Raw genomic sequence first — 25,966 nt, forward strand, 5'->3', positions numbered from 1 at the left:
TCCCAAATTCTTTCTCCACAAACTTTAGTTTCATCATACAGTTTTCTGGCATTCTTTAAATTAGACACTTGCTTCTTTTGACTTTAGATATTGTATATTTCATATATACATATTAAATATATACACATATACATACATACATATACATATGAGTGTATTTTTAATCAGTATTTGTACTAGCTTATTTTAAAAAGGAATTTCAAATATTCTAAGGCTCTAATATTAGAATAGAACCATTATATTTACCAGAGTAATTTTCATTGGTTACATGTATTATATTTAGAGCAGGTTCACACTAAATTGTGATCAAGACAAAAGATACAGGGCAAAAGAAACAGAATGTTTACCCCTCCCTCTAATAAAGGGAAAACAAGACTTCGGTAATATGAAAGTGACATTGGATAAGTGAAGTACCTAGGACATTTTTCTTGAATAATTTAGTACATTTTATGTGAATAATTTAAAGGACTGCAAAGTGGGGAGATCAGCAGGACTGTATAACTGAGGGGCAAAAGAAAGGTTACTATTCAAACTTGATTTAAATTGATTGCCTTTGTAAAGACAGATGGTTGAGCATTTTGATCTCATAATGAATAGTCTAAAACTGTATTAGTTTTTGAAAATTGGGATGAAATACTTACGTTTTTTTGCCTAGTCTTGGGGTATGCCAGAAAATCTTGCTAGAAGAATAAAGAGAACGAAGGTGAAGGAATGTCTTGTATTTGCTAAAGCACAACAACTTAAAGGGTTTGATTTCCACAAGAGGAAAAGTTGTTTTGTTTTAAAATGAGAGCATGAGCATTTTATGTTTCTCACCTTTCATGGTTGTGACAATTCTTTTAGATATCTTAAATTCTCTTAAGTGCAGATTTGTCATAATCTCCACTCTACACCTGTTTAAAAAATTGTAGCCCACAGAAATCTGAAACTTTTCTCAAAAGAAACTTTTCTCAAGATGACAAGTCACAAGGAGTATAAATTTCAGTTACCTCACTTGTGGGAATTTCTTTTCCTATTACTTTTCAACTAATAAAGCACCTAGGTGATGGGAATTTTAATCTCACTGAACTAAATCTCTCTGTGCAAATTAAATATGCATAAGCAAGTTAAAATTTGAGTTTAGGTTGAGGCTTAAACTGGTGGAAAGATAATAGGCAATGTGGAATTGGTACTTGACCACAATTACTGAGTATAGAAAAAAATACAACAAAACATTCATAAACTTTTTTCTTTTTTTAAAATTATAGTTGATTTATAATATTAGTTTCAAGGATACACCATTGTGATTCAATATTTTTACAGATTAATACTCCAGTAAAAGTTATTACAAGGTAATGGCTATAATTCCCTGTGCTATACAGTGTATTTTTGTTGATTATCTATTTTTCATAATTTTTTTGATATTGACAGGGGCTAGTGTCTAGTTTCCTGTTTTCCCTTACCAACTGGATTCATGCAATCATATCTGAACATGTGCAGAAGAGCAGGGGGTAAACCACATTTTACTCATAGCGTCTGTGAAATATGAGTAAAGAGGAAGGTTTTCTACTATCAAAAATACCAAGGATGTGGTCTCATAGACCTATGCATCTAATGATCAGAGAGAAGCAATGAGATAAATACTTCTAATAAAACAAAGTTCAAAAAGTTTAACTTTTAACAGAAACTTCTTAGTAAATTTTACTGATGTAAAATTGAATAGGGAGAATCAATATCTAAGGCAGACGGGGACTGGAACTGATAAATCAATGCATAAGGTTGAATCAACCAATGGAGATGTCTATCTAATGGAGACTGTTGAGGAAGAGAGCCCAGTCTGTTTCCTATAGCTGATAAGTTAGTTTCCTCTCTTCCTAGTCATCTTTATCTGATTTTCTTGTGTATTAGCAAAATTTTAGGTCATACCTTTCAACCTCCTTTAGCTATGTGGTTGACTGTCTCAACTCTAAAATCATTAGAATAACTTTTTCTTACACCTAGAAATAGTTATGAAAGACAGTTCTTTTAAGCATTTGTTGGAGTTCCCATTGTGGGCTCAGTGGTAACAAACCTGACTAGTACCCATGAGGATGTGGATTCAATCCCTGGTCTCCTCGCTCAGAGGGTTAAGGATCCGGCATTACAGTGAGCTGTTGTGGTAAGCTGTGCTATAGATCACAGATGCGACTCAGATCCCGAGTTGCTGTGGCTGTGGGGTAGGTCTGCAGCTGCAGCTCCTATTCAACCCCTAGCATGGGAACTTAGGTGCAGCCCTAAAAAAAAAAAAAAAGAATGTTTGTTTTATTCCATGTTTTCTTTGGTAAGTTCTCAGAACCTCATGGAAAATATCATGGAATTTCATCTGATCTGGTGAAAATATTTTGCCAACCAGAAGAAAGTAACTTATGGAAGTAGTATATTGCTTTCTATTAACCTTTCAAACATCCAGTGGTATTATTGTAATCTCTTATTTTCTTCCTGCACCTGAAATTTTGCATAATCTCTTGCTGTTCTGTACAGTGCACACTACTGTTGGTATTGCTAGACAACTCTTGGAAGGTAGTTCATCTTAGTAAAGCTGTACCTGAAATTTGGTTTTTCACCCCATATCCAATTTTCCTACAATAAATGTGCTTAAGTAATTTTTGCTTTAAGTAATTTTTGCTTCACTTTGCAATTAAACAAGTTTATTAGTAGTCATTGGCTAGCAGGATTAAAATGGAGGAACCCAAAGCATTAAGTATTAGCCATTCTAGTTTTATTGTAACAATTTATCAGGAAAGAAGCTATTCTTTGAGAGGAGGTCAATTGTAGTTAGCTATATTTTGGCTTCTATGGTATAAAGCAACTTCATATTGAATTCCAGAGAAACTGCATCGCTACATAAAATATGCGTATCCTAAATGTACCATCAAGTCAACTACTATTAAAGCTAATCTCATAGCCAGTTATATGTTTAACGTTTTGTTTGGAGTGAATTAGGCACATTGATGTGTTGCATTACCAGGAACTAAAAATGATTTGAATAGGTAAATATGATTCAGTCCTCAGACATTTGCCATTTATACTCTTAATTAAGAATAAAAATAGTGTGTGTGAGTGTAAGAAATTGTGATTTCTGTGGGGTGTGTGTGTGTGTGTGTGTGTGTGTGTATGCAAGGGGGTATGGGGGAGATCAGAAAAGTAGTATTTTAATTCATTCACCAACGTACTATTGGGTGGACAAGCTAATAGAGATACTTTTTATTAGACAGCAGAACTTCCAGAAGAATCCACGTGTCAGCAGACTGTATATTCACAACCTCTTGATCCTCATATATCACTCTGGTAGGAAGAAAATTCCCTACATAGGCATAGCCCCTAAGTTATAAAGTGCACCTGAACAGTTCATAAAATATTTAAAGTCTACAACTCGTCAACTTTCAAATTTCTTATTAATGGAAGAAATGAGCACTCACATTATTTAAATTTCTGGAAATCAGAATTTTCTCAAAAGAAAACACCCATATCTGTTAGCTCTGTAAATCCAGAGAAGAAAATTCAGCTGTGAAAATAACTTCAGCCTGTTACAGGCTCAGGCTTTATTAAAGGCAAAAATAAAACCCCAATTATTTCCCCCACTTCAGAGTACATTCAAATTAATTAAGTTTTGATATTAAATACCTGATCTTTATTTAAAATCATATTTATTCAAACTATGGAAATCTTCACTTTTTAAAAATTTTTATTTTTTCTATTATAGTTGATTTACAATCTTCTGTCAATTTTTGCTGTACAGCAAATTGACCCAATGAATTCTTTAATTCTCTATTTGCAAAGGAAGCAAAAAGTATTTTTTGGTTGAAACAGTGAATATTAATTGAGAGAAGCAAAATGAAACTAACGATGAGGTGTGCAGATAAATGTTTACTTTTATTCAAATTTAATGCAGGTTTATAAATTTATATCCGAAAGCAATGTGTGATAGATATGGAGCAGTAAAGCCATCAGTTGGGTTCTATATTTATGGCATTTGATTCGCTGCCTACATCACATTAGAAGGATGTCTACTTCCTCAAAGTGTTTTGATCTTTGCTTTCTGAGGAATTTAAGGCACTCTCCTATGGCATGGAAAAAATTTTGTATAGCTTAGGTTATCTGGTACTGCCCAATAGGAATTTTATATAAGAATTAAAAGACAGTACACATATGTTTGTGTTTGGCTGTTCTTACTGTAGTTATCTTAATATTTAGTCTTTGGAGGACAAGATGCAAGTTTAGGTAAATGATATCAGACCTCCCCACTGATCTTATTTATCATTTGTACAATAACAATTTTAACATATAGAGTTAGTTTGATGGCTAAAATTTTAACTCATTTTAAATTAAGTTTTATAACAAATTTTTATAATCAAAAACTTTCATAAATATCTTAGATTAAAATACATTCTCTTATTTAACCTCAACATTTTCCTACAAAACATGTTCATTCTCCTGACTATCTGTTTTGACACAAAATTTTCCAGTCATTCAGACTTAAAAAGCCTTGGAATATCCCTTTTTTCTTATCCCCACATTTCAGTCTAAACTTCAGACTTTGCTATCATGCAAATTCTTTCCCTTATAATCTTTCTTGTGCCTTGCAACCACTTATCAAAAACACTTAACTCCACGAATCTCTTCCTAACTCCATTATCCAAAAGTGTTCTTTGGATAGCAAGTTGCTCTTTCCTTTGTCAGTTAGCTTATTCAATGTACAGTATTATTTATCTTGTACAAGTCCTGTCTTATCTCCCCTAAGGTAAAAATTTAACCTAATGGAAAGCCCCTCTATTATATAAACTTAACATAGTGTTTTAACTACTGAGGGTGCTTCAAAATTAAAACTCAACTGGATGGATCAATGGATGGATGGCTTGAAGGCTGGATGGATGAATAAAAGCATGGAGAATCCTAACAAAATGCATTTTCCATACATAAGTCATGCATATCTTAAATTAAATACAGAATATGAAGTGTCTCTGTAAAGTGTTGTTCAATACTGTAGTTAGTAGCAATTAGATACTTAAATAAAAATTAGTTAAAATTAAATAAAATTAATAATTCATTTTTTCAGTTGCACTAGCCACATTTCAAGTGTTTAATAGCCATTTGTGGCTACCATATTGGACCATGCAGGTATAGGCTATTTTTATCATCACAGAAAATTCTGTTGCATAGCACTGCTCTAGAAAGGTTTGATGGAAAAATCAATGTGTGACACGTTTCTGGAATTATAGGATTCCCATTTCCCATTTATTAAGTATAAATTATAGCCATTTACAATGTAAATAATTATACCCTGAAGAACATTTATATTAATATAATTCTAATCAATTGCCATTTAATCTATAAATTTTTGCAACACCAATATAAAACTTAAAATGCAATAGAAATATGTAATAAGTTGCCATAACTTCTTCGCACATATGCATTAAAAACTTTTCTTTTCCTTAAAAGATTTGTGTCAAGCTTAAAATGTTAACAGAGAGAGTGGATGCGGGGAAAGGGACTATATATATTCTAGGAATATATTCTAATATACTGATTGATATCATGTGGGGAGAGATGTAAAACAGCAACAATCAAAACACCCCAAATTATAGTAAATATTTATATTGACTTGGATGACCATGTACACCATCAGTGTATTGTAAATTTCTAAAGAATCAATTCTGAGAAAAGAAAATACACTCTAGCCTGATTGATGGTAACCTATGAAGATATAAAGGCCCTTTTGGATCATATAGAGATATCATTAGGACCATTAGTTATCCATGTACTGATAAATTACAGAAAAACCTACTTTCAGAACAGTTACCTCCTTTGTAGACCATGAGCACCCTAGCTACAGGGACTGTTCTTCCTTATTTTTGCATTTCCAATGCCTGGTACTTAGAAGATATTCAATAACATATATCAGACTAGCAAATGGGATTTTTCTAATGAATAAATATATGGGATTTCTTGTACTGATAGGATGATGATTTGATTAACCAAGCTAGTAGTCTATACCCCTATCTTCATTTAAGTGTTTAAAACTTTTTAAATTCTACTGAATTAAATGAAATTTTAAATAATGTTCAGAGTGTCATGGGTAGTATTAAATTTTTCAAAAATCATTGAAGTTTGTAGACTCAGTGACTAATATGTCCTCTGGTGCAGTCCCTCAACCTTCTCACAGTACTAAGCAGCACTGCAATAAAGTAGTACAATATATTTTATATTTTGAAATAATTTAAGTTCATTGTCACAAATTCCCATTCTCAGTTTTTCTCTTCCACGTGGCAGAAGAAGAAGGTGAAGTATGTACTATGCCCTTACCCACTGCCACCCCTGACATTCCTGAAAGAGGAAAGTCAATGCAAAATTTCTCCTATAATTTAATATTTACCTATGGCAGAAGAAATTTAAGCAAGCTTCTTTTAGTTTTTGCATCATTATCTTCATTGTTCCCTTCTGTTATCTCCATCATCCCTCCATCTTTTCCCACCATTTCCCGTCAGGTACTCAAATCCACCTTCACTGGGGCCTAAGACCTTCCAGATCTATCAAATCACCCCTTCCCTGTTCTTTTCAATCTGTCAAGTCTCCCATTCATTGAAGTCATTCTCAGTTCATTAGTTTCACCAAATTCTTCACTGGGCGTTTAAATTTCTATGAACTTCCAAGTTTCTACACACTCATTAGGTTCCTCATCTTCGACTTGCCCAGATTAGTTTTCATCTATCCTGTCCTGCCTAGATTTTAGGAAGACTTCTCATTCTCCTAGTCCATCCCAATACTCAAAATCATTCCTTGGCTCTCCTTAGTATTCCCATTCTTTTCACTCCTCCTCCATAGACCTTTTCATACCCTCTGCTCCTCCTAGTTTCCACAGTGCCTTGCAGTCCTTCCTGAATTTGTTCAAGGCCCTTGCAGGTAGTCGGAATATAACTTGCCACAATGTTAGTACATTTATAAACATCTTGGGTTTACAAACGATTATGAAAAAACCATTTGTAGTTTAATTATTGGTAGGCTGATTCAGTCCTATTCTTTATTACTCCTTAACATGCACACAATGTTTTAAAGACCTGACATTTGTACCAGGTTTGCTTTCAAAAGGACTTGAGATAGAAGAGTAGAATTACCAAAAAAAAAAAAAAAAATTAGGAGGTATGGTCCCCATTATCTTAGTGGTGGTTTACCATTAAGATATCAAAGCCAAGTTAAAACAAGGTTAAAAAAATTATTAAATAAAACATTCAGTTCCAAACAATATTCTGTACACCTTTACAGGATGAAGAAGAAAGAATAGATGAGTTAGGGAATGTGCTATTCAAATGCACATGACACACAATAACTATTAAAGAGTTTTTTTTCCAAATTAAAGTTAAAAAAAAAAGACTCCTCCATGACTTTGTTGACTGCCTTCTCCATAGTTGCCACATTTTAACTATAAGTCCCTTAAGCACGTACATTTAGCATTATCCTTTACCCTTATGCTTATGCTTATTCAGATATTCCCCATGTGATGTTAATATGTGAAATTTTCTTAGAGGAAATGAGTTGTGAAATACAGATGATGACCTTGACTATCAGAGATGTGGAAAATGTTATGGCTAGAAGGTGGGTGTTGTCTTGGCTAAAGAGGGGAAGTCATGGCTTATAAATTGATAAGAAGGACATATGTTAGATGCAACTAATTAAGGATCTTTGAATGCTAGGCCGAGTTTAGATTCTGTAGATCTTAATAGGTAACACATTTAGTTTTTGTTTTGTTTTGTTTTCAGTTATTGTATTGTTTTTAGTTGTATATTTTGTTTTACAAAATAATTAGTATTTATTTTCCATCATTAAAAAAGTAAAAGTAGTCAATAAAAAAGTACTGGTTGGATAGATAATATATTTAGAAATGTTTTGTTTTTAAAAAGCTTCTTCTGAATAAAAAAAGAGGTGGAGATGCTATCCTCATGTCAAATCTGACTAACAGTTCCTCTTAAAAATTACCAGCTGTAACTAGTGGAAAATTTTGAAGGTGCAATGTCGTAGTTGTCAGCTGTAACAGGTTTTAATTATCTTTTTAATTTTAAAGTGATCAACTTTATAGAAGTTGAATTTTTATCATTTTCAATACAAAATCATGGTGACATTTTAGTTGGAAATGCTACTGCAAAAAAATCATTTGATTTTGTGAGATTTGTTTACTTCAATATTTTAAACACAGTGCTAGATTATAGGGATTCAAAATGTATTATAATTATTGGTGAAAATAAACTCCCACTTTCTCTGATATTTGTTCTTAAAAAAATCAAATGTAAATTAAAATCTTCCTATGAATCAATATATTGCCTAGTTCATCAAAGGCATAAATTGGCCAATTTATGCATTTGAAAACTAATCATATCATAGTAATATCTAAAGATAAATGTCATTGCAGTATATCCTTTTTGAAAATGTTATCAAGAGATATAAAAATTTGAGGAGAAAGTTTATTACCAAAAAAACTTTGAAAATGGAAAATAATAATTAAAATACTCTTTTAAAACAAGGTTTCCATTCTAAATTATATGAAAAATCATTTGTTGTCAAGCTAGAAACAACCATAAAATCACTACTATAGGAAAAAAGGCATAGTCTTTAAACCTTATAAACATAATTTTAAATCAAGTACGATTACATGAAATATGCAGATGGTAACTAAATAATATTTTGGATTTACACATGGAATTGTGATATAAAATTTTTTAAAGCTGTAGCATTCCATATAATTGAGGTCCATTAGGCAAATGACTAGAGATTTATGATGAAAGCTTATTTCAATCATGAAATGCTAAAACAAGAAAAGATCTTCTAGGTGAACCTCAATCCTACTCACTGTAATGAAGAAGGTGAGGCACAGATGATTAAATGACTTGTCCAAAGTCATAGCTATTTAAAGGCAAGTTAGTACCAGAATTCAAGTCGATTTTTTTCTCCCATGGGATTAGACTTATTTATTTGCCTTTGTGAGTACAGAATATACACTTTTGTTTATTTTCTTCAGTTTAATATCGACAACGATTGCAAACACATACAATACCTCTTTGGTTCCAGGAACTGTTCTAAGTGCTCTACATATGTTAATTCATTCAGTCTTCATAATAACACTATGAGGTAGATGCTACTGTTATCTCTATTTTTTAATGAGACAATTTTTTTTTTGAAACTTACATTAAGTTATAAAACTAATAAGTAGTAGATGGTAGATTCAAAAGCAGGTGATCCATCTCCATAGTTCATGCTACAAAATCTTAAGTATACCTTTTTTACATTTCGTTGTGCCAGAGCAGTTTATAGTTGGATATAATAACATTTTTGTGACTTTGATTTTTAAGTAGAGAAATGAATGTTTGTCTCAATTTCCATGTCCAGTATATTCAACAATAGCTCTAAATGAATGGCCTTGCTACAATGTATGCGAATCCCTGAATCAATGATTTGTCTGAAGTCAGGTCATTACAACAGCAGCAAGTATAGATCCATATAGGGTCTTTTGGCTCATTCTGCTTAAAGATAAATTTTCATTTTTAAAACAAGAAGCTCAAACCAAAAGTGTATTTTTATAGTGCTTCTATAAAATGACTGTGTGAGCATGGTGGAATTGGCTATCAATGAAGTATTTTTTCATACGCTTGATAAGGACTAAAAAAAATTGATTTTACATTTTCTCATGAATATGGCACAAAACAGAAATAAAAGTTCTATTTTTCTCTAGTTTTTTTTGAGTCTGTCAACTCAATACCTACTTTGAAAGTAATATTGGATAAAATCATGCCGTTTTAAAGAGCATACTTTGACATTGACATGTTAACCTATTGACATATGGGAAGGAAATAAGTAATAAGTAAATGAAAAGCCATTACAGAAACATTATATAGTGTAAAAAAATAATACCTAATGCACAAAAAAAAATGCCCAGGCTAATTTACTGTTTTATATATAATGTAATAAGTTGTTAAACTTATTATATAAATATTTCAACAAAATTAGAAAGTTAAATCTTCCTCCACTCATTGCTTCTATTTGTTTACTTTTTTCCAAATAGAATTTAAAGACAATAAGATTAAATTTGGGAATAACTCACTTATAAGAAATAGGAATTCTGGACAAAAGAGACTAGGAGGGAGTTCCCATCATGGCTCAGTGGAAATGAATCTGACTAGCATCCATGAAGATGCAGGTTTGATCCCTGACCTCACTCAGTGTTTAAGGATCCGGCCTTGCTGTAAGCCGTGGTGCAGGCCGGCAGCAGCAGCTCTGATTTGACCCCTAGCCTGGGAACCTCCTTGTGCCACTGGTGTGGCCCAAAAAAGACAAAAAGAGAGAGAGAGACTGAGAGATTAGGAGCCTGACTAGCTATTGCACAGAGAAAAGGAAGGATTCCATTTCCATTTCAGGGGATAATGGCTTTTACTAGTGGTTTAAATTACTTTGTATAAGTTTTTAAACTCTCAGAGCCTATTATTTATTAAATGTTATTTTTCTTTCTTTCTTTTTTTTTTTTTTGTCTTTTTGCCATTTCTTGGGCCGCTCCCGGGGCATATGGAGGTTCCCAGGCTGGGGTCGAATCGGAGCTGTAGCCACCGGCCTACGCCAGAGCCACAGCAACGCGGGATCCGAGCCGCGTCTGCGACCTACACCACAGCTCACGGCAACGCCGGATCCTTAACCCACTGAGCAAGGGCAGGGATCGAACCCGCAACCTCATGGTTCCCAGTCGGATTCATTAACCACTGCGCCACGACGGGAACGCCTAAATGTTATTTCTTAAAGTGTATGTATATATAATATATATAAACACATAAAAATTAAAAAGCAGCATTTGTTAAGACTATCCAGCACTATGGAGGACTTGGAGGTCAAGAATTGTCTGCACAAAAATAGAAATATGAGGAAATTTGTAAACTATACCAGCTAATTCAGTGCTCTGTGTGTTCAGAGAAGGAAGGGAGCAATATGGACTTGGTGACAATAGAGAGGTATTGAAAGTAAAAGTAAAATGGTAATTAGGTATATTATAAAACAGTTGCTTGCATTGCATGGTCCTCTATTGTAGATACTTACAGTATGCATGCACTTCTGATATTATAAAGTGAGACAAACTTATATAGTTGTTTACTAGGATCTTTATACTGTGCCCTTCAGTTTCCTGTCTGAAGTTCTTGAAGACTTAATGATTTCTATCATGCATTATATTCTTCGTATTATCCATATAAGATTATGATGATGTTACGTAAGTCAGGAAAACATGGTGAGTACCCCACACTCTGTTGACCCTACACAATATACTGAAATCTATCAAGTGGGTAGTTGTATTGGTATATTGCCTTTTCATAATTTTAGTGTCTCAGATACAGTACATTTATTTATATAGTATTTCTTCTAGGTTTTATGGGGATCATATAATGTTTTGTGAAAATAATTTAAGGTACTATTTATAACTAAAACTGCATACTTTTTTCTCTCAGGTGATCTAAGCAGTATGATTTCTAATTTAAAATGAGGGGAAATTTGATTGTTTGTCCTTGAATTAGCAAGTTGCCAATCTATAAAAAATATCCACTATCTAATAGTTTCAAGATTTGATATCATAACATAGCTTCCTTACTAAATGATTCAATAATAAATTTTACCACATAATCCCATTTTATCCTTTTTTGTTCCCTGCCTATGAATCAGGTACCTCAGCCATCATTTCACTTTCCTAGATGCATGCATAGCTCAAGATTATTTTCCTCTTGCTTTAGATCAGTACTGTCTAGTAGAACTTTCTGCCATGATAGAAACATTCTATAACCTGCAGCATCCAAAATTGTAGCCCTTAGCCACATGAGCCTATTGAACACTTGAAATGTGCCTAGTGCAACTAAACAATTGGATTTTTAATTTTCATTTAATTGTTATGGTTACATATGGCCAGGGAGACTACACTGAACTGCACAGCACCTAGTGCTTATAGTCTAAATATGACTATAGAGTGGAAAAAAATCTCCTTTTTTCTACCAAGGCATAATCACATTTGCTTCTAATTTTTGTTCTTTTGCCATCTATAATATCAAGTCTTGATACAAAGCAATTTTACGGTAAATAGCACTGGCCTTCATTTTCCAGGACTGTCAATTTATAGGAAGGATTAATGCAGCATGTGATCATAATTTCCTAGAGTGAATACCAGGTACAGCAAGTGTGAGATAGTTCTGGTTGTGATAGCTCCTTCTATTATCTCCTTTAAGGTTTGAATACCTTTGCAAAGGAAACAGTCTTTTCAATATTTCAAATATTTCTTGGAATAATAAGAAAATGTGAGGACAATATTATGTATTTATCACCTATACAGAAATTGTGATTTACCTTATTTAAAATAAGACAATGGCCATTTTTCACCTATTTCATCATACTCTATTTCAAGTTGAAATCATCACAATGTGAGTTGTAATTCTAAAATCCAAAAATATTTTCGAGATAAAGTAACACAAATAATTTGTGTACCTAATAGGAAGAATGATGTCTTTATTTGAAAAACTTTGTCGAAACAAATGTGAAATCTATTTTTCAGAAGATAAATTTAAGTTTTTTCACAAACTTTCCTAAATAAGTAAAATCCAAGTAATATTTTTCATGAGCAGGGCAAGAACTAAATTTAAAAAATAACAGTGACTGCAAATGCCTAAATAAAATATCTATTTGGTCTCCTTGTGTATTAGTGTGGGACACAGCGAAAGTATTGCATGTGGAGACTGCCTTAGTATGAGAGTAATTCTGACTACACCACTTGGATTTCAACTATTGTCTTATGTATTGGCATCTCAATTGGCAATTTGCATTGAAACAGTCTGTGCCCTCGTGCATGTGAGCATGTGCGCACACACACTCACATACAAGGATATATACCCATAGTGGAACATGAAGATGACCATTTTAAACATAAAAATGAGCTATCTCATGAATATTCCACAATGAGGATTTGGCTATCATTTGCTAGTCCAAAGAACAAACTGTATCCAACTCTGTGGAAATGTAACTTGTTTATTCTCGCCTTCCTATTTGAAAGTTAAAGTCACTTAGAGGTTAATGTACATTTATAAAAAAGTAGCATAAAATTCTTCCTCCAACATGTGAGCCTATTACCGTGTAGAGGGAAGACTCTTCACTTACGGTGGGAGAGAATGGAGTATAGTGAATGAAGTCTAATGATGAAAGTAATTGCTTTTGATTCTTTTATGAAGCTAAGTGGAATTTGTAGTACTCCAAAGTAGAAACCATGATAGAAAAATTCAATAAAAGTAATCTACAATACTTTGAAAATGTATTGGATTTGTTAATTAATTTAAATATTTTTTGTACTTATAGTTGGGAAAATTGCTTGCTTAAATACAATTTAGTGTAATTTGTAATGAAAATACCTGCAGGAGGGAGTTCCCGTCGTGGCGCAGTGGTTAACGAATCCGACTAGGAACCATGAGGTTGCGGGTTCGCTCCCTGCCCTTGCTCAGTGGGTTAAGGATCCGGCGTTGCCGTGAGCTTTGGTGTAGGTTGCAGACGCGGCTCGGATCCCGCGTTGCTGTGGCTCTGGAGTAGGCCGGTGGCTACAGCTCCGATTCAACCCCTAGCCTGGGAACCTCCATATGCCGCGGGAGCGGCCCAAGAAATAGCAACAACAACAACAAAAAGACAAAAAAAAAAAATACCTGCAGGAGAAGATTGTGCTTAAAATACACTCTTGTTAGAAAAATGTAGGGTTTTTTAGTAAAATACAATGAATACTCCAAGTTGTTGTATAGAATTTCTGTTGTCTTAGAATCTTTGCCAGTCCTTGTAGTATTAGGATCTTGAAAGAAAGAGTGCGAAACAAAAAACTTGGAAATCCAAAGACCTAATAAATATTTCTTAAGCATTTAAGTATTTGGCACAGTGCCCATTCATTGCTAAACTGAGTATAAAGGCCTACTAATAAATTTTGTTATATATTTGAAATAATTCATTTGCAAGCAGACTAAAGGATGACACTATAAAACATTATGGATCTATATAATCATTTCAATTTATTTTCATGAAATATGAATTTTATTCCTAAATTTCTGTTTTTTAAAGACTAAATCTTTAGGGATTATTTAGGTTTTTACACATAAAAGCATCCAATATACAACTGACCGTTTCGTACACTTTCAGATATACATTCAGATATACATGTAATATTGAGACAGGACCCAACAGATCTCTAAAATAAGGATTTCCCAAACTTAGCATAGTCTTTTTGAATGCCCAAATTGAAATTTGAATGATTAGAATTATATTTATATTTGGAATTAAAATGAGGTAAGACAAAATTGAAATAATAACTCACTACACGTTCTAGGGATGTTTCTAAAACAAGACTTTTCCTCATGTGAAAACTTAAAGAGAAAGGAAAAATAGTAGAAATACTAACATTTACAATTTGTCTTGTGTGAGCTATTTATATGCATTTGAACTGTATTGTTATAGAAAAAAAATTCCTTCATGAAAATGGGGCTAACCCCAGAATGTGAATTTGTTGTGCAAATTAAGAACTGACAAGAAGTAGTGTTTAATATAATTCATAAATGCTAATTCAGTTTTTAAAGCTAGAATTCTATGTAATTACTGTTCTGCCCTAAATTAAATGTATCAAAATGTAGCCTTTGTATGTCCCATTTATGGTTCAAGTGTTTTTCTACCCATTGATTCATTGATGTCATCGTTTTTAACCTGTCATCCAGTTTGTTTTGGTTTTCAGGTGACACAAAGTGAAAATCACAGAAATAATATTAAAATATGTGTCAAAGAATAAGGATAAAAAGAGAAGGGATTCTTGCTGAACCTTTACACTGAAGCACTTGTTATTAAGCAGTTGATTAACCAAGTAGCAAGATTGGTTTCTTAAAAGTTACTATGTCATTTTTGCTTAGTGGTCTATGATGTGCAGCCACTGATTGAGGATTTATGTCACCCTAAATTCATCTTACCAGGAAAAGCTTCTTTGTCTCCCTGGGTGAATGAATACAGCTATTAAGGATGAAAGTCATCTCCCTGGTCCTTGGAACAATAGGTTGATAGATACTATTCATCTTCTAATAACTAATATCTTATCTTGATTCATTTTTCAGACTATCAGCTGGGATCTTGTTTTCAACACTGCTTCCAAGATATCATTTGCTTTTAACTGTTGATTTTATTGCATCACGAGTTTGATAAATTAACAGTTGATACAAATAAAAAATATACTAGGTCATCACTTATTTTTTTTCTGTTTAGACCTACACTGTTTTATTAATTCTTCAGGACAGGAATTAATAAAAGTAATCACTTATCCTTACATATCTAAAAACCCATAAATTCTCGGTAAAGTAAAAAATTTATCCCATTTATTTACCTGTATAAAACATGATCTTAAAAACATAACCATCTAGAAGATCTATAGAGTGTGAAAGTACTCTCTATTTGATATATACTTTTAATATGTAAATTAATGCCTATAGATATTCATATGAAACATGTAGTTGTTATGAAATAACTGATTTGAATTTAGAGCAATTAAAATACTATATCAAATGGAGATTATCCTTTTAACCTCAGTGAATCTAAAAACTATTTGTTATGATAATATGTTACCTATAGACCAAAAATTTTACAGTAAGTAGTAGATGCTGAAATAATCATGATTAAATTCACCCCAAGGTGATAAAAAGATACATGATGATGGACAAGCATTATAATTTTGCCATATGGAATATGTCTCTTGCTTGATTAATCTGTAAAGCCTTTTATCAAGGCTCCCTAAGTCATATATCAACAATCCAGAAAATTAATATAGAAAAGTAGCCTTCATAAATTATCTTATTTGAGCATTGATTATTAACAGATTTGAAGGTCTGTTAGAGAACACTGCACTAATTGTTGTTAGAATGAATAAATAAAATATAAACATTTCGGAGAAGAAAGCAATATTGATGGAATCCACTTCTTGGAGAAAATTAGACCCAAATGTGGAAATCAGACCCATTTAAAAAGTAATACAATAAATGAGCCCTTTTTGGAATAAAATTCAATAAAAATATCAGTTTTATAGAATTAAAGTTATACTATTTAATCTTTCATTCTGACATTTCAATTTTTAGAATGCATAGGAAATAGTCATGTCAGACAGGACAGCCAATGCACTTACCCCACTCTATTTGTTGTGGTCAGTCCCTTTGAAAACACTGAGTTTCTCAGTTACTCCAGTTTGTTTTTCTCCAGATGTGGTGACTTTTCTTGCAACGTCCTAGATTCCTTCCTGTCAACCTGAAGAACTACCTTACTGTTTTCCCAGTCTGTGAAAGAAACTTTGTGCATGAGAATGAGAACATATAACTATATAATACATTATGGCTGTTTAATTGTGCATTTTTCACTTCCTGGGACATTAAAGTAATTAGAATGAGAACCAAGTGGAGTTGGGATCACGGGCAATGTATAGATTATTTCTTATTTTCATATAATACCCAAATTTGTACTATTTTTAATAATTTGTTTTTGAAGTCTGTAAGCCACTCATTCATATAGAATTAAGTATATTACAAATTAAGGATAGCACTATAATGAAGGAAAGTGTAACAAGTATGTCAGGGAATGGTGCATTGGAATCCTGACAAACCATTTGGATATCATTTTTATGGTTTGAAATCTTTAGAATTGCATAGAGTAAGGACTTAATTCCCCTACCTACTTACCTTTTTAGAACTAAATTGCTCAGAAACTATAAAACAAACTTGCATTTTTGCTTTTCATATCTTAAAATTTCAGAGTTCCTTTTATTTTGTTTCTGCTTTTGCTTTCTCTGATTTTCATGATTCTGTCCCTCCAACTATGACTATTGCCTACCCAACCCTCACCACATATTGCCTGTAAAAACATCACTTAAATAATGCTGGCACCGCTAAAACTTGATGGAAAATTTGTCTCTGTATCTGCTTTCATTGTACCTTCCTTATTAACTTCCAAACTAAACCATACACAATAGTAGCAGTGGGATGTTGGGAGAACAGTAAAGAAATTTAAAGTTTTGTGGGTTTTTTTGGATTTTTAGGGCCACACTTGTGGCATATGGAGGTTCCCAGGCTAGGGGTCAAATTGGAGCTGCAGCTGCTGACCTACACCAGAACCACAGCAACACGGGATCTGAGATGCGTCTGCGACCTACACCGCAGCTCATGGAAATGCTGGATCCTTAACCCACTGAGCCGAGGCCAGGGATCAAACCCGCATCCTCATGGATACTAATCAGGTTCGTTAACCACTGAGTAAAGACTGGAACTCCTAAAGTTATCATTTGTTCATGAGAGAGAAAATTAGAGCCAGGTAAAGGTATGTGCATGGTCCCTGAATATCTGAGTTAAATTAATCATCTTTCTAAAATTAAGCACTGACTCTTGAAATCCATATTTATTTATTTATTTATTTATTTTTTGTCTTTTTAGGGCTGCATCTGTGGCATACAGAGGTTCCCAGGCTAATTGTTGAATCAGCGCTGTAGCTGCCGGCCTACACCACAGACATAGCAACGCCAGATCCAAGCTGCATCTGCGACCTACACCACAGCTCATGGCAACGCAGGATCCTCAGCCCACTGAGTGAAGCCAGGGATTGAACATCCTGATGGAGGCCAAGTTGGCTTTGTCATACATTGGTTGAAAACTGAATTAAAGACATTCGGAATATTTATATTATCAGATATAAACTCGGTGAAAGCAAAGATTTTTGCCTGTTTTGTTCACTGATTTATTATCAGTGCCCGCAACAGTGACTGGCATATACAAATTGCTTAAATATTTGTTCAAAATGTGACTACACTTTCATGAAACTACTTACTAACTAGACAGTAAATATTCCTTCTAGATTTGCAGTATGTATATTTACCTAAATTTTAAAAATTCAGTTATTTTTTCACAATTTTTTTCCTGGTTTTAAAAACCTCTGAAAGAATTTTGTGATGAAACATTTTAAAATGTTTTTTTGATGCTGTTATTAAAGGTAGAGTAGAACATACTTAGAATGGAGTGGGAGAGGGGAATTGCTTAGAATTAGGTCACTTTCTTAATCCCTCCTCTTGTGTAGAGGTATTGCAACATTCATGCAATGTTTTTAAATTAATGGTCTGTAGTATTCTTCTGCCAGTTGTAATAATGTGTAATACCTAAGAGTAAGATAAGAACAGAGTGGTAGTTTTAATTTGAATCATCACTGTCTCATTTTTATTTTTGCTTATGTTTACATAGTATTTATTTATTTATTTATTTATTTATTTTTTTTTTTTTTTGCTATTTCTTTGGGCCACTCCCGTGGCATATGGAGATTCCCAGGCTAGGGGTCTAATCGGAGCTGTAGCCACCGGCCTACGCCAGAGCCACAGCAACGCGGGATCCGAGCCGCGTCTGCAACCTACACCAAAGCTCACGGCAACGCCGGATCGTTAACCCACTGAGCAGGGGCAGGGATCAAACCCGCAACCTCATGGTTCCTAGTCGGATTCGTTAACTGCTGCGCCACGACGGGAACTCCTATGTTTGCATAGTATTTATAAAATTACGCACATAGACACTCAAATTCTTTTAGATGTCCTAGATTCACAATAAGACACATGTATATGTATGCATATTAACTCATAGTAAGTAAAAATGAGGTATTTTTATTCTCATATTCATAAGTATAAGCCCAGTAATTCACAAGAGAATGAATCTTGAAAAGGTTTTTATATTATGTAATCCCAAAGCTCATCATTGAGTAAATGATGCTAAAAATACCACAGGCAAGTCTTTTTGTGTTGTTTACTAAGATAGAAGATGTCTTCAGCATTAGCCAATATTTACTATTATACTTAACATTTTTCAATAAATGAAACCAGTTATAGGAAACTGGTTGGACCCATAATATGTAATTTCTAATTCTGTGATAAGAATTTATGAAATGAGATGCCTCAAGTCTCTTTAGCTCATTTCTTGGTTCTATTCATGACCCAAACTATCTCAGTTGTTGAAACAAATGCATTTATTCTATTACCGATTGCAAATAGTAAAGTTTCTTTCTCCCTACTTTTGTGTCTTCAGGCCTGTCAATATGCACAGTTTCTAAGGTTATTTAATGTAATACAATGTCTGGCCTAATCAGATAGTAATATCCATAGTAAATTATTTATACCATTTCATGAGTCCTCCTGTTTTTAGAACTATTAATAAAATTTTTGTAAATTTTTTAACTGGTTATCAATTACCAAGAAAAAATGAGCACTTCTTTAATTAGACACCTATATGAATTAATGGTTTTAAGTAATGGATTTTTAAATGGCCATCTGTCAGCTGATCCTTTAAAACTTATGAATGACCTGATAGCTGCATTAATCCCTACTTAATTATAAAAATAAAATATCTGATAGGGTTTAATGTAGTGAAATACAAATTTCACTTTGTAAAATATTTCATATACTAGATATTAAAAGATATTTAATGTATGAAATTGAGACTGTATCCAACAAATCAAATAGAGAACTGTAATTGAGAATTAATAAAGGAAATTGAAAACAAAATTTGCAAATTATAAAGAAATAAAAATGCTTTATTGAATTTTTTCAGAAGAACTAGAGAACTAAAATAAAATGGCAGATTTCACAGAGTTCCCATCATGGTTCAGGGGTAATGAATTCAACTAGTATTCCAAGTCTGAGGGTTCGATCCCTGGCCTCACTCAGCGGGGTTAAGGATCCGACATTGCTATGAGCTGTGGTGTAGGTCACAGACACGGTTTGGATCCTGCATTGCTGTGACTGTGATGTAGGCCATAAGCTACAGTTCGACTGAACCCTTAGCCTGGGAACTTTCATGTACTGTGAGTGCGGCCCTAAAAATACAAAAAAAAAAAAAGAAAAAAAGGCAAATTTCAGTGAACGGAAAATAATAAGCAAAGGGGCGGGGGGGAAGCAGCCAGAGATGTTGCTTGTTTTTTGACTCTTGGTAAAGTCTTTTAAAATGTCGTTCTTATTTTTAAACCCTAGTCAAGCTGTTGCTTGTATCTGGGTAATTCTTATGTCAGTTTATAGATGTGAAAACTCATTTCCACATGGACTTCTTCATGTAATCTATAAACAAATTCCCAGAGTTGTGATGTCTTCTAATCCAGTTCTCTTATTGAATGTTTGGATGTTGTCTAACAAATCATAAATATGTAGATCTAAACTGATGATATGGCTTCTCTCAGTTCTTTCAAATATATGGAATTCAGTATCTCCTGAAAACATTTTTCCAGAATGCTTTAATAGGCCTCTCTGTAATTGTAAGCCTATTCTTGTTCCTCTTATCCATAGAATGATAACTTTAATCCCCTTTTTACATGATTCCTCTTTCTTTAATCCAGACTTCTTAATCTAGATCAATATTTATATTTTGATGCCCAGAGCTGAACACATGGAATACTCTATAAAACATTCACTACAAACAGAAAAATTGCATTTGAAAACCATATTATAATGGAGTAAATGATTATTTTTTTGTTGTTAATAACAAATAGCCCTTTACTTTTCATTAACTATTGAATTAAATGTCTTAAATTATTTTATTACTTTTAAATACCTGGTTATAAGATTATCTTTTATATATTTTATCTTTTATATATTTATATATATTTTTTTATGTAGTGAATACCTTTATAAATACTCTGGGTCTCTTAATTAATCAAGGTATCTTGCTTAATTTACCTTTCATCTTAATAAAAAATGCATAATATCAGATTCAAAGCAAATCTGTCATTAGTTTATTTAACAGTGTCTATTGTGCTAGTATTTTCATTTAATGATTTTAATTTAAAACAGTATTTAACATACATTTAATGCTTGGCTTTAATAATTTCTTCTTCCTCTTCCTCTTTGTCTTCTCTTTCTTTTGGTCTTTTCTCTTTGACAGTTCTCTGTGGACTGATAGAAGGAACTAGTGCAATCGAGCCTGGTATGGACTTGTTGTCCGGGACGTATATATTTGCGGTCCTGTTAGCATGCGTCGTATTTCAGTCTGGCGCCCAGGAGAAGAACTACACTATCCGGGAAGAAATGCCAGAAAACGTCCTAATAGGCGACTTGCTGAAAGACCTCAACTTGTCGCTAATTCCAGACAGGTCCCTAACAACTCCTATGCAGTTCAAGCTAGTATACAAGACTGGGGATGTGCCACTGATTCGAATTGAAGAGGGTACTGGTGAGATCTTCACTACTGGAGCTCGCATTGATCGTGAGAAATTATGTGCTGGTATCGTGGTGGATGCTCGTTGCTTTTATGAGGTGGAGGTCGCCGTTCTGCCTGATGAAATATTTAGACTGGTTAAGATACGTTTTCTGATAGAAGATATAAATGATAATGCACCTTTATTCCCAGCAACAGTTATCAACATATCAATTCCAGAGAACTCGGCTATAAATTCTCGGTATGCTCTCCCAGCGGCCATTGATCCTGACACAGGAATAAACGGAGTTCAAAACTATCATCTAATTAAGGTGTGTTTTAAAAATACTTTGTTAAACATAGCTCATTTTTTAAAAGGAAAAAAAAAAGGATCTTAGAGTATCTTTTTTTTTTTCAGTGAATTTTATTACATTTATAGTTGTACCTCGATCATCACAACCCTATTTTATATCATTTCCATCCCAAACCCCCGGTGAATTTGAGTAATTTTTGAGTAAGCCATCACCACAATTTTTCGCTTAATCAAAGCATAGTGTAGAAAATTTATCAATGCAGTTTTTGCAATTGCATGGGGTTTATGAATCTTCAGTTTATGTATATTCATTTTCAAGCAGTTGTTTGTGTTTCCACTAACAATCTGTTATAGGGGTTGGATAAGGAGCTCAGCCTTGCTGTTTACAAATCAATATCCTACCCAATATCTTACTTTTAATCTGTCTAGTCATGATTCTGTCTCAAACATGGCCTAAACAAGCAAATCTAAATGTTAAGAATGAATCTACAAACCTCTCAGTTTTTCCTAGTGATTACTTTAGACAGAAAGCATTATCTTGCTATTTGAAAAGATACCAAATAAATTTATTTTAGAACATGTTATTACTAGCATTTCTACACATATGTAGAGTAATAACAAATATTTTTTGTTAATTTCAAGTCAAGGCAAGATCTTTAAGTATCTCCTGAGTCACAAAATGCGATTAAATTTTAGCCATGTGTTAATATTAAATACTTTCATTTTGTTCCAATTCTTTGAAATCACAGAATACTCATTTACTGTAAAGTAAGTTTTTTAGCCAAAAAGCTTCAGTTAACCTGAAGAAACCACTCTGGTATGATTTGGGTCTTGGGGTGGATAATACAAAGGGAAGAATAGATGGAATATTTGGTATTTTTTGAAATATGTGCAGAGGGCCTGCACTTACCAAGTGAATGGATGATTCTTTTTAATTACCTATATGGTATATAGAGTGGTAGAAAACTCTGATTTGGGTATGTGAAATAGTGCAGTGTACCTGAATGATCTTGGCAAATGGTAAAAGAACAAATGTGCAGATATAGTACAGATATGGCCAAGGGATTTTCAAAGTTTTATAAACATTTTCTGACTATTCAGTACCAGATTATGATTATCATAGTGACTAATGTTAAAAATGTTCAAAGAACGCATAAATAAGATATGATGATGTATATCAGCTGAAGGTCTTAGCTTGGAGGATGAACAATATGGGAAGACTGCTTAGATGATGCTGATATGTTGTGAAGATATATTTGTTTATACATACATTCAGAAATCAAACTCTACAGATCTTTTGAGTGATTTCAAGTGAAATGCAGATTTATGTGTGAATATAAGAAGTAAAATCTGAAAAGGGATTGCTGATTTTTAAATTAGCATCTTTAGGTAATGTCTCTGCAATGGAAACTCCTTATCTAATGAAATGGAAAAATATGAAGGAGTCAGAAAGATAAGGATCACAGCTTTGTGCTTACCACCAACTAACAAGCCATCTCCAGCTTAATCTTGCTGACTTTTAGTTTCTTCAGTCATAATATGAGGATGATGATATAAATTGGGAAGAATAAGCACTAAGTACAGGGTAGATGCATAGAAGATTTTTGGAGATGCTTTGAAACATTCGACTGTTTATAGAAATGTGAGGCTTATTACTTTAAATAATAAGTTGTGTAGCTGAGTGGATACTATCTCTAAAAAAACACACTGTCCAATAGAACTTTCTGCAGTGATGAAGGAAGTTCTATAATCTGTGGTATCCAATATGGTAGCTACTGGCCACATGTAGCTGTTCAGTACTTGAAATGTGGTTAGAACTGAATGCTTAATTTTTCTTAATCTTAATTTTAATAGCCATATGTGGTAAGTGGCTACCGTATTGGAGAGCAGAGCCTAAACAAAGAAGAAGTTTGTTTGGAAATTGGAAATTGACAGGTTAAAAGCAAAATGGGACCTTAACAGATTTAAATCAGGAAGTGGTAATAGGGTCTCTTCACCCAACCATCCTGACAAAAATGTTATTTTGAAATTCAAAGCTTTACTCAAAGAATAATTTTGTCATATCTCCCTCAGGGCATGTTAACTAAAGATATTTCTGATTTGTCTTAAAAGCAGCTTAACAAATTCACATAAAACAAACCCACTAGCTTAATTTCAGTTCGTTAAAATCTATTTTCATTTGAACTTCTTTCAAAGATTTTCAGCAAGTGACATAAAGGCAGACTCACTAGAGGTTCTTAGATGAGTCTTAGAAATAGGTATGCTCTAAAATTTCATTCTATTTTAGAGTGTGTGATAAGCCAAAAGTGAACTATATGATGTACCTAAAAGTACTGGAGCATTTGTATGGCCCCATGGGCAAATACTGTCCTGACCGCTTGTTAAAAATAATGAATATGAAACACAAAGCATAGCCCTGGGCTTTCAGAAGGCCATGACATGGGTTAACTGAGTGCCCTTTGACTTACAAGAAGGTCTTATCATGCATGAAGGTGGTACGTTCGCTTGGTGGTGGGGGGGAGGATAGGGAGTTTAAATAAAAAGAAAGAAAAGAAATGTTATGATTCATCCATAAACTTTAATAAATGTTAATTTGAAAATAAGTAGGCCAACCATAATAATGTAAAGGCCCTCAGTCCTGTAGAATAAGATGAGAATTTCATTAATATTATTCTATTTTTGTTGAATAGACAAAACTAGCAAAATCACACTTTATCTTAACTAAGGAAATATAAAATTTATATAAAAAGTTCAGATAACAAAGGGATGATATAGAGAAAAATTCTAGGGAAAATTAGGTCAATTTACACATGAAATGTTCTTGCTATTGACAATTCTATGTTAACTGACTTAAGATAATTACCTTATAATAAAAGCATTTGATAAATATATCAAAATGTATATAATAAAAAGTAGCATAAGACAAATCTTACAGTATTAATCTTCAAAACTTTAATAGATTTTTTATTTAATTTATGCATTTTTATGATATAAGGTGTGCCTTGACATAAACATGGAAAGCATTATTATCCCACATTTTAAGTATTTAAAATGGAGAAATATATAGGAGTCAGAAAGAGTAATAATTTATTTCATTTATGATCATATGACCAGTAAATTATAGAAATGGGAACCAGAATAAGGTCTTCTGACTCTTAGATTTGATTGATACACAGAAAGACAGGCAGATAAACCTTTGGGGTAGATCATAGCAAGTTCATGACTTAACAGGAAGGAAGAAGAAAAAAGAAAAAGAAAGTGAGAAATGAATAACATGATCACCAAGTGATTCTGCTTTGTACAAAGAAAATTATGTTAAAATAAAACTTATTTATGTGACCTTGGCAAGGTTAATTTTCAATTTTTTGAAAAATTAGGTTACTCTAAAGAAAAAATGATTCATCTACAAAAGTTTCTGATGTGAACTGTCACTTAAAATCCAGAAGTGAAATCTCTTTTCCCTGTTTCAAGTAAAGACATATAATAATGAGAATTCCCCATAATATTTTGATATCATTTCCCTTAATTTGAACTACTTATGCTAAAGATTTATATCCATATATATTCTATATAGACACACACATAGATGTATATATGTCATTTTATATATCTTATAAAATATATATTATATACAATGTATACACTATACATACAAATGTACACAGTGTGTAACATATATATATATAATGATCTGCATCTGTATATATACAATTAAGTCCTTGTAGTATTTGATAGAGTTGTTGTCCAGGAGTAGGAAATTACAGTATTTCTTTAAATTCCATTGTATTATTCTGATGTCCTGTTATTTATAAAGCTTTTTTTCATATTCTAAGACTTGTCAGGGAAGCCAGTATTTTCACAAATAGAAATATACTTCAAGCACCTAGTCTGACTCAGGATATGGATACAAACCACAGGGACCTACTTCTTCCCATGGTTGGAACTCAGGGGAAATTAGTTTGTGTAATGATGCTACATATATCTTCATTTTCTGCTTCAGATTTTCATCTTCCCTCACATGTATCAGCAGTAGTATTTCTATACTAGCCCAGTGACAGTGTGTTGATTGGTCCCCTCGAGGCAGGGGTGACAATGTTTCAAAAGTTGACTGTGCTGGCAGAGCATCATGAAGATCAAGTTTTTTTCAGACTGGTGACCCCACGCAAAGCCTTCAACACATTTTTGCCCATCTCATAAAGCATCCTCATCTTTCCATCCACTTCAAAAAAAATTCAGTCTTGAGGAGTCTTTTCACATCATCAAGGTTTGGGCCCTTGTTTCTATTTTATTTAAAATAAGATACATTTGGTCTTTACTTTAAAACTAAATAAACTGGGAGGATGTGATTGGCCAAGACTCACAACTATATATGGAATAAATGAGAACCAAACATCTTCCCTGTTGATCAAGAGCTTGGATTTACTTAAGAAAC

General features: G+C 33.1%; 1 protein-coding gene across 1 annotated transcript in view; it reads left to right on the forward strand.

Annotated features, from left to right (window-relative positions):
- The window catches only part of PCDH11X (protocadherin 11 X-linked), a 78,388-nt gene that overhangs the window by 18,149 nt on the left and 34,273 nt on the right, over positions 1–25,966 (forward strand). Inside the window, exon 3 of the mRNA XM_047765631.1 lies at positions 20,970–21,553. Within this exon, the coding sequence (XP_047621587.1) occupies positions 21,014–21,553 (540 nt within the window). The 5' untranslated portion in view covers positions 20,970–21,013. The remainder of the gene's footprint in view (positions 1–20,969; positions 21,554–25,966) is intronic.

Source organism: Phacochoerus africanus, chromosome X (assembly GCF_016906955.1).
Source record: "Phacochoerus africanus isolate WHEZ1 chromosome X, ROS_Pafr_v1, whole genome shotgun sequence".
Taxonomy (NCBI): Eukaryota; Metazoa; Chordata; class Mammalia; order Artiodactyla; family Suidae; genus Phacochoerus; species Phacochoerus africanus.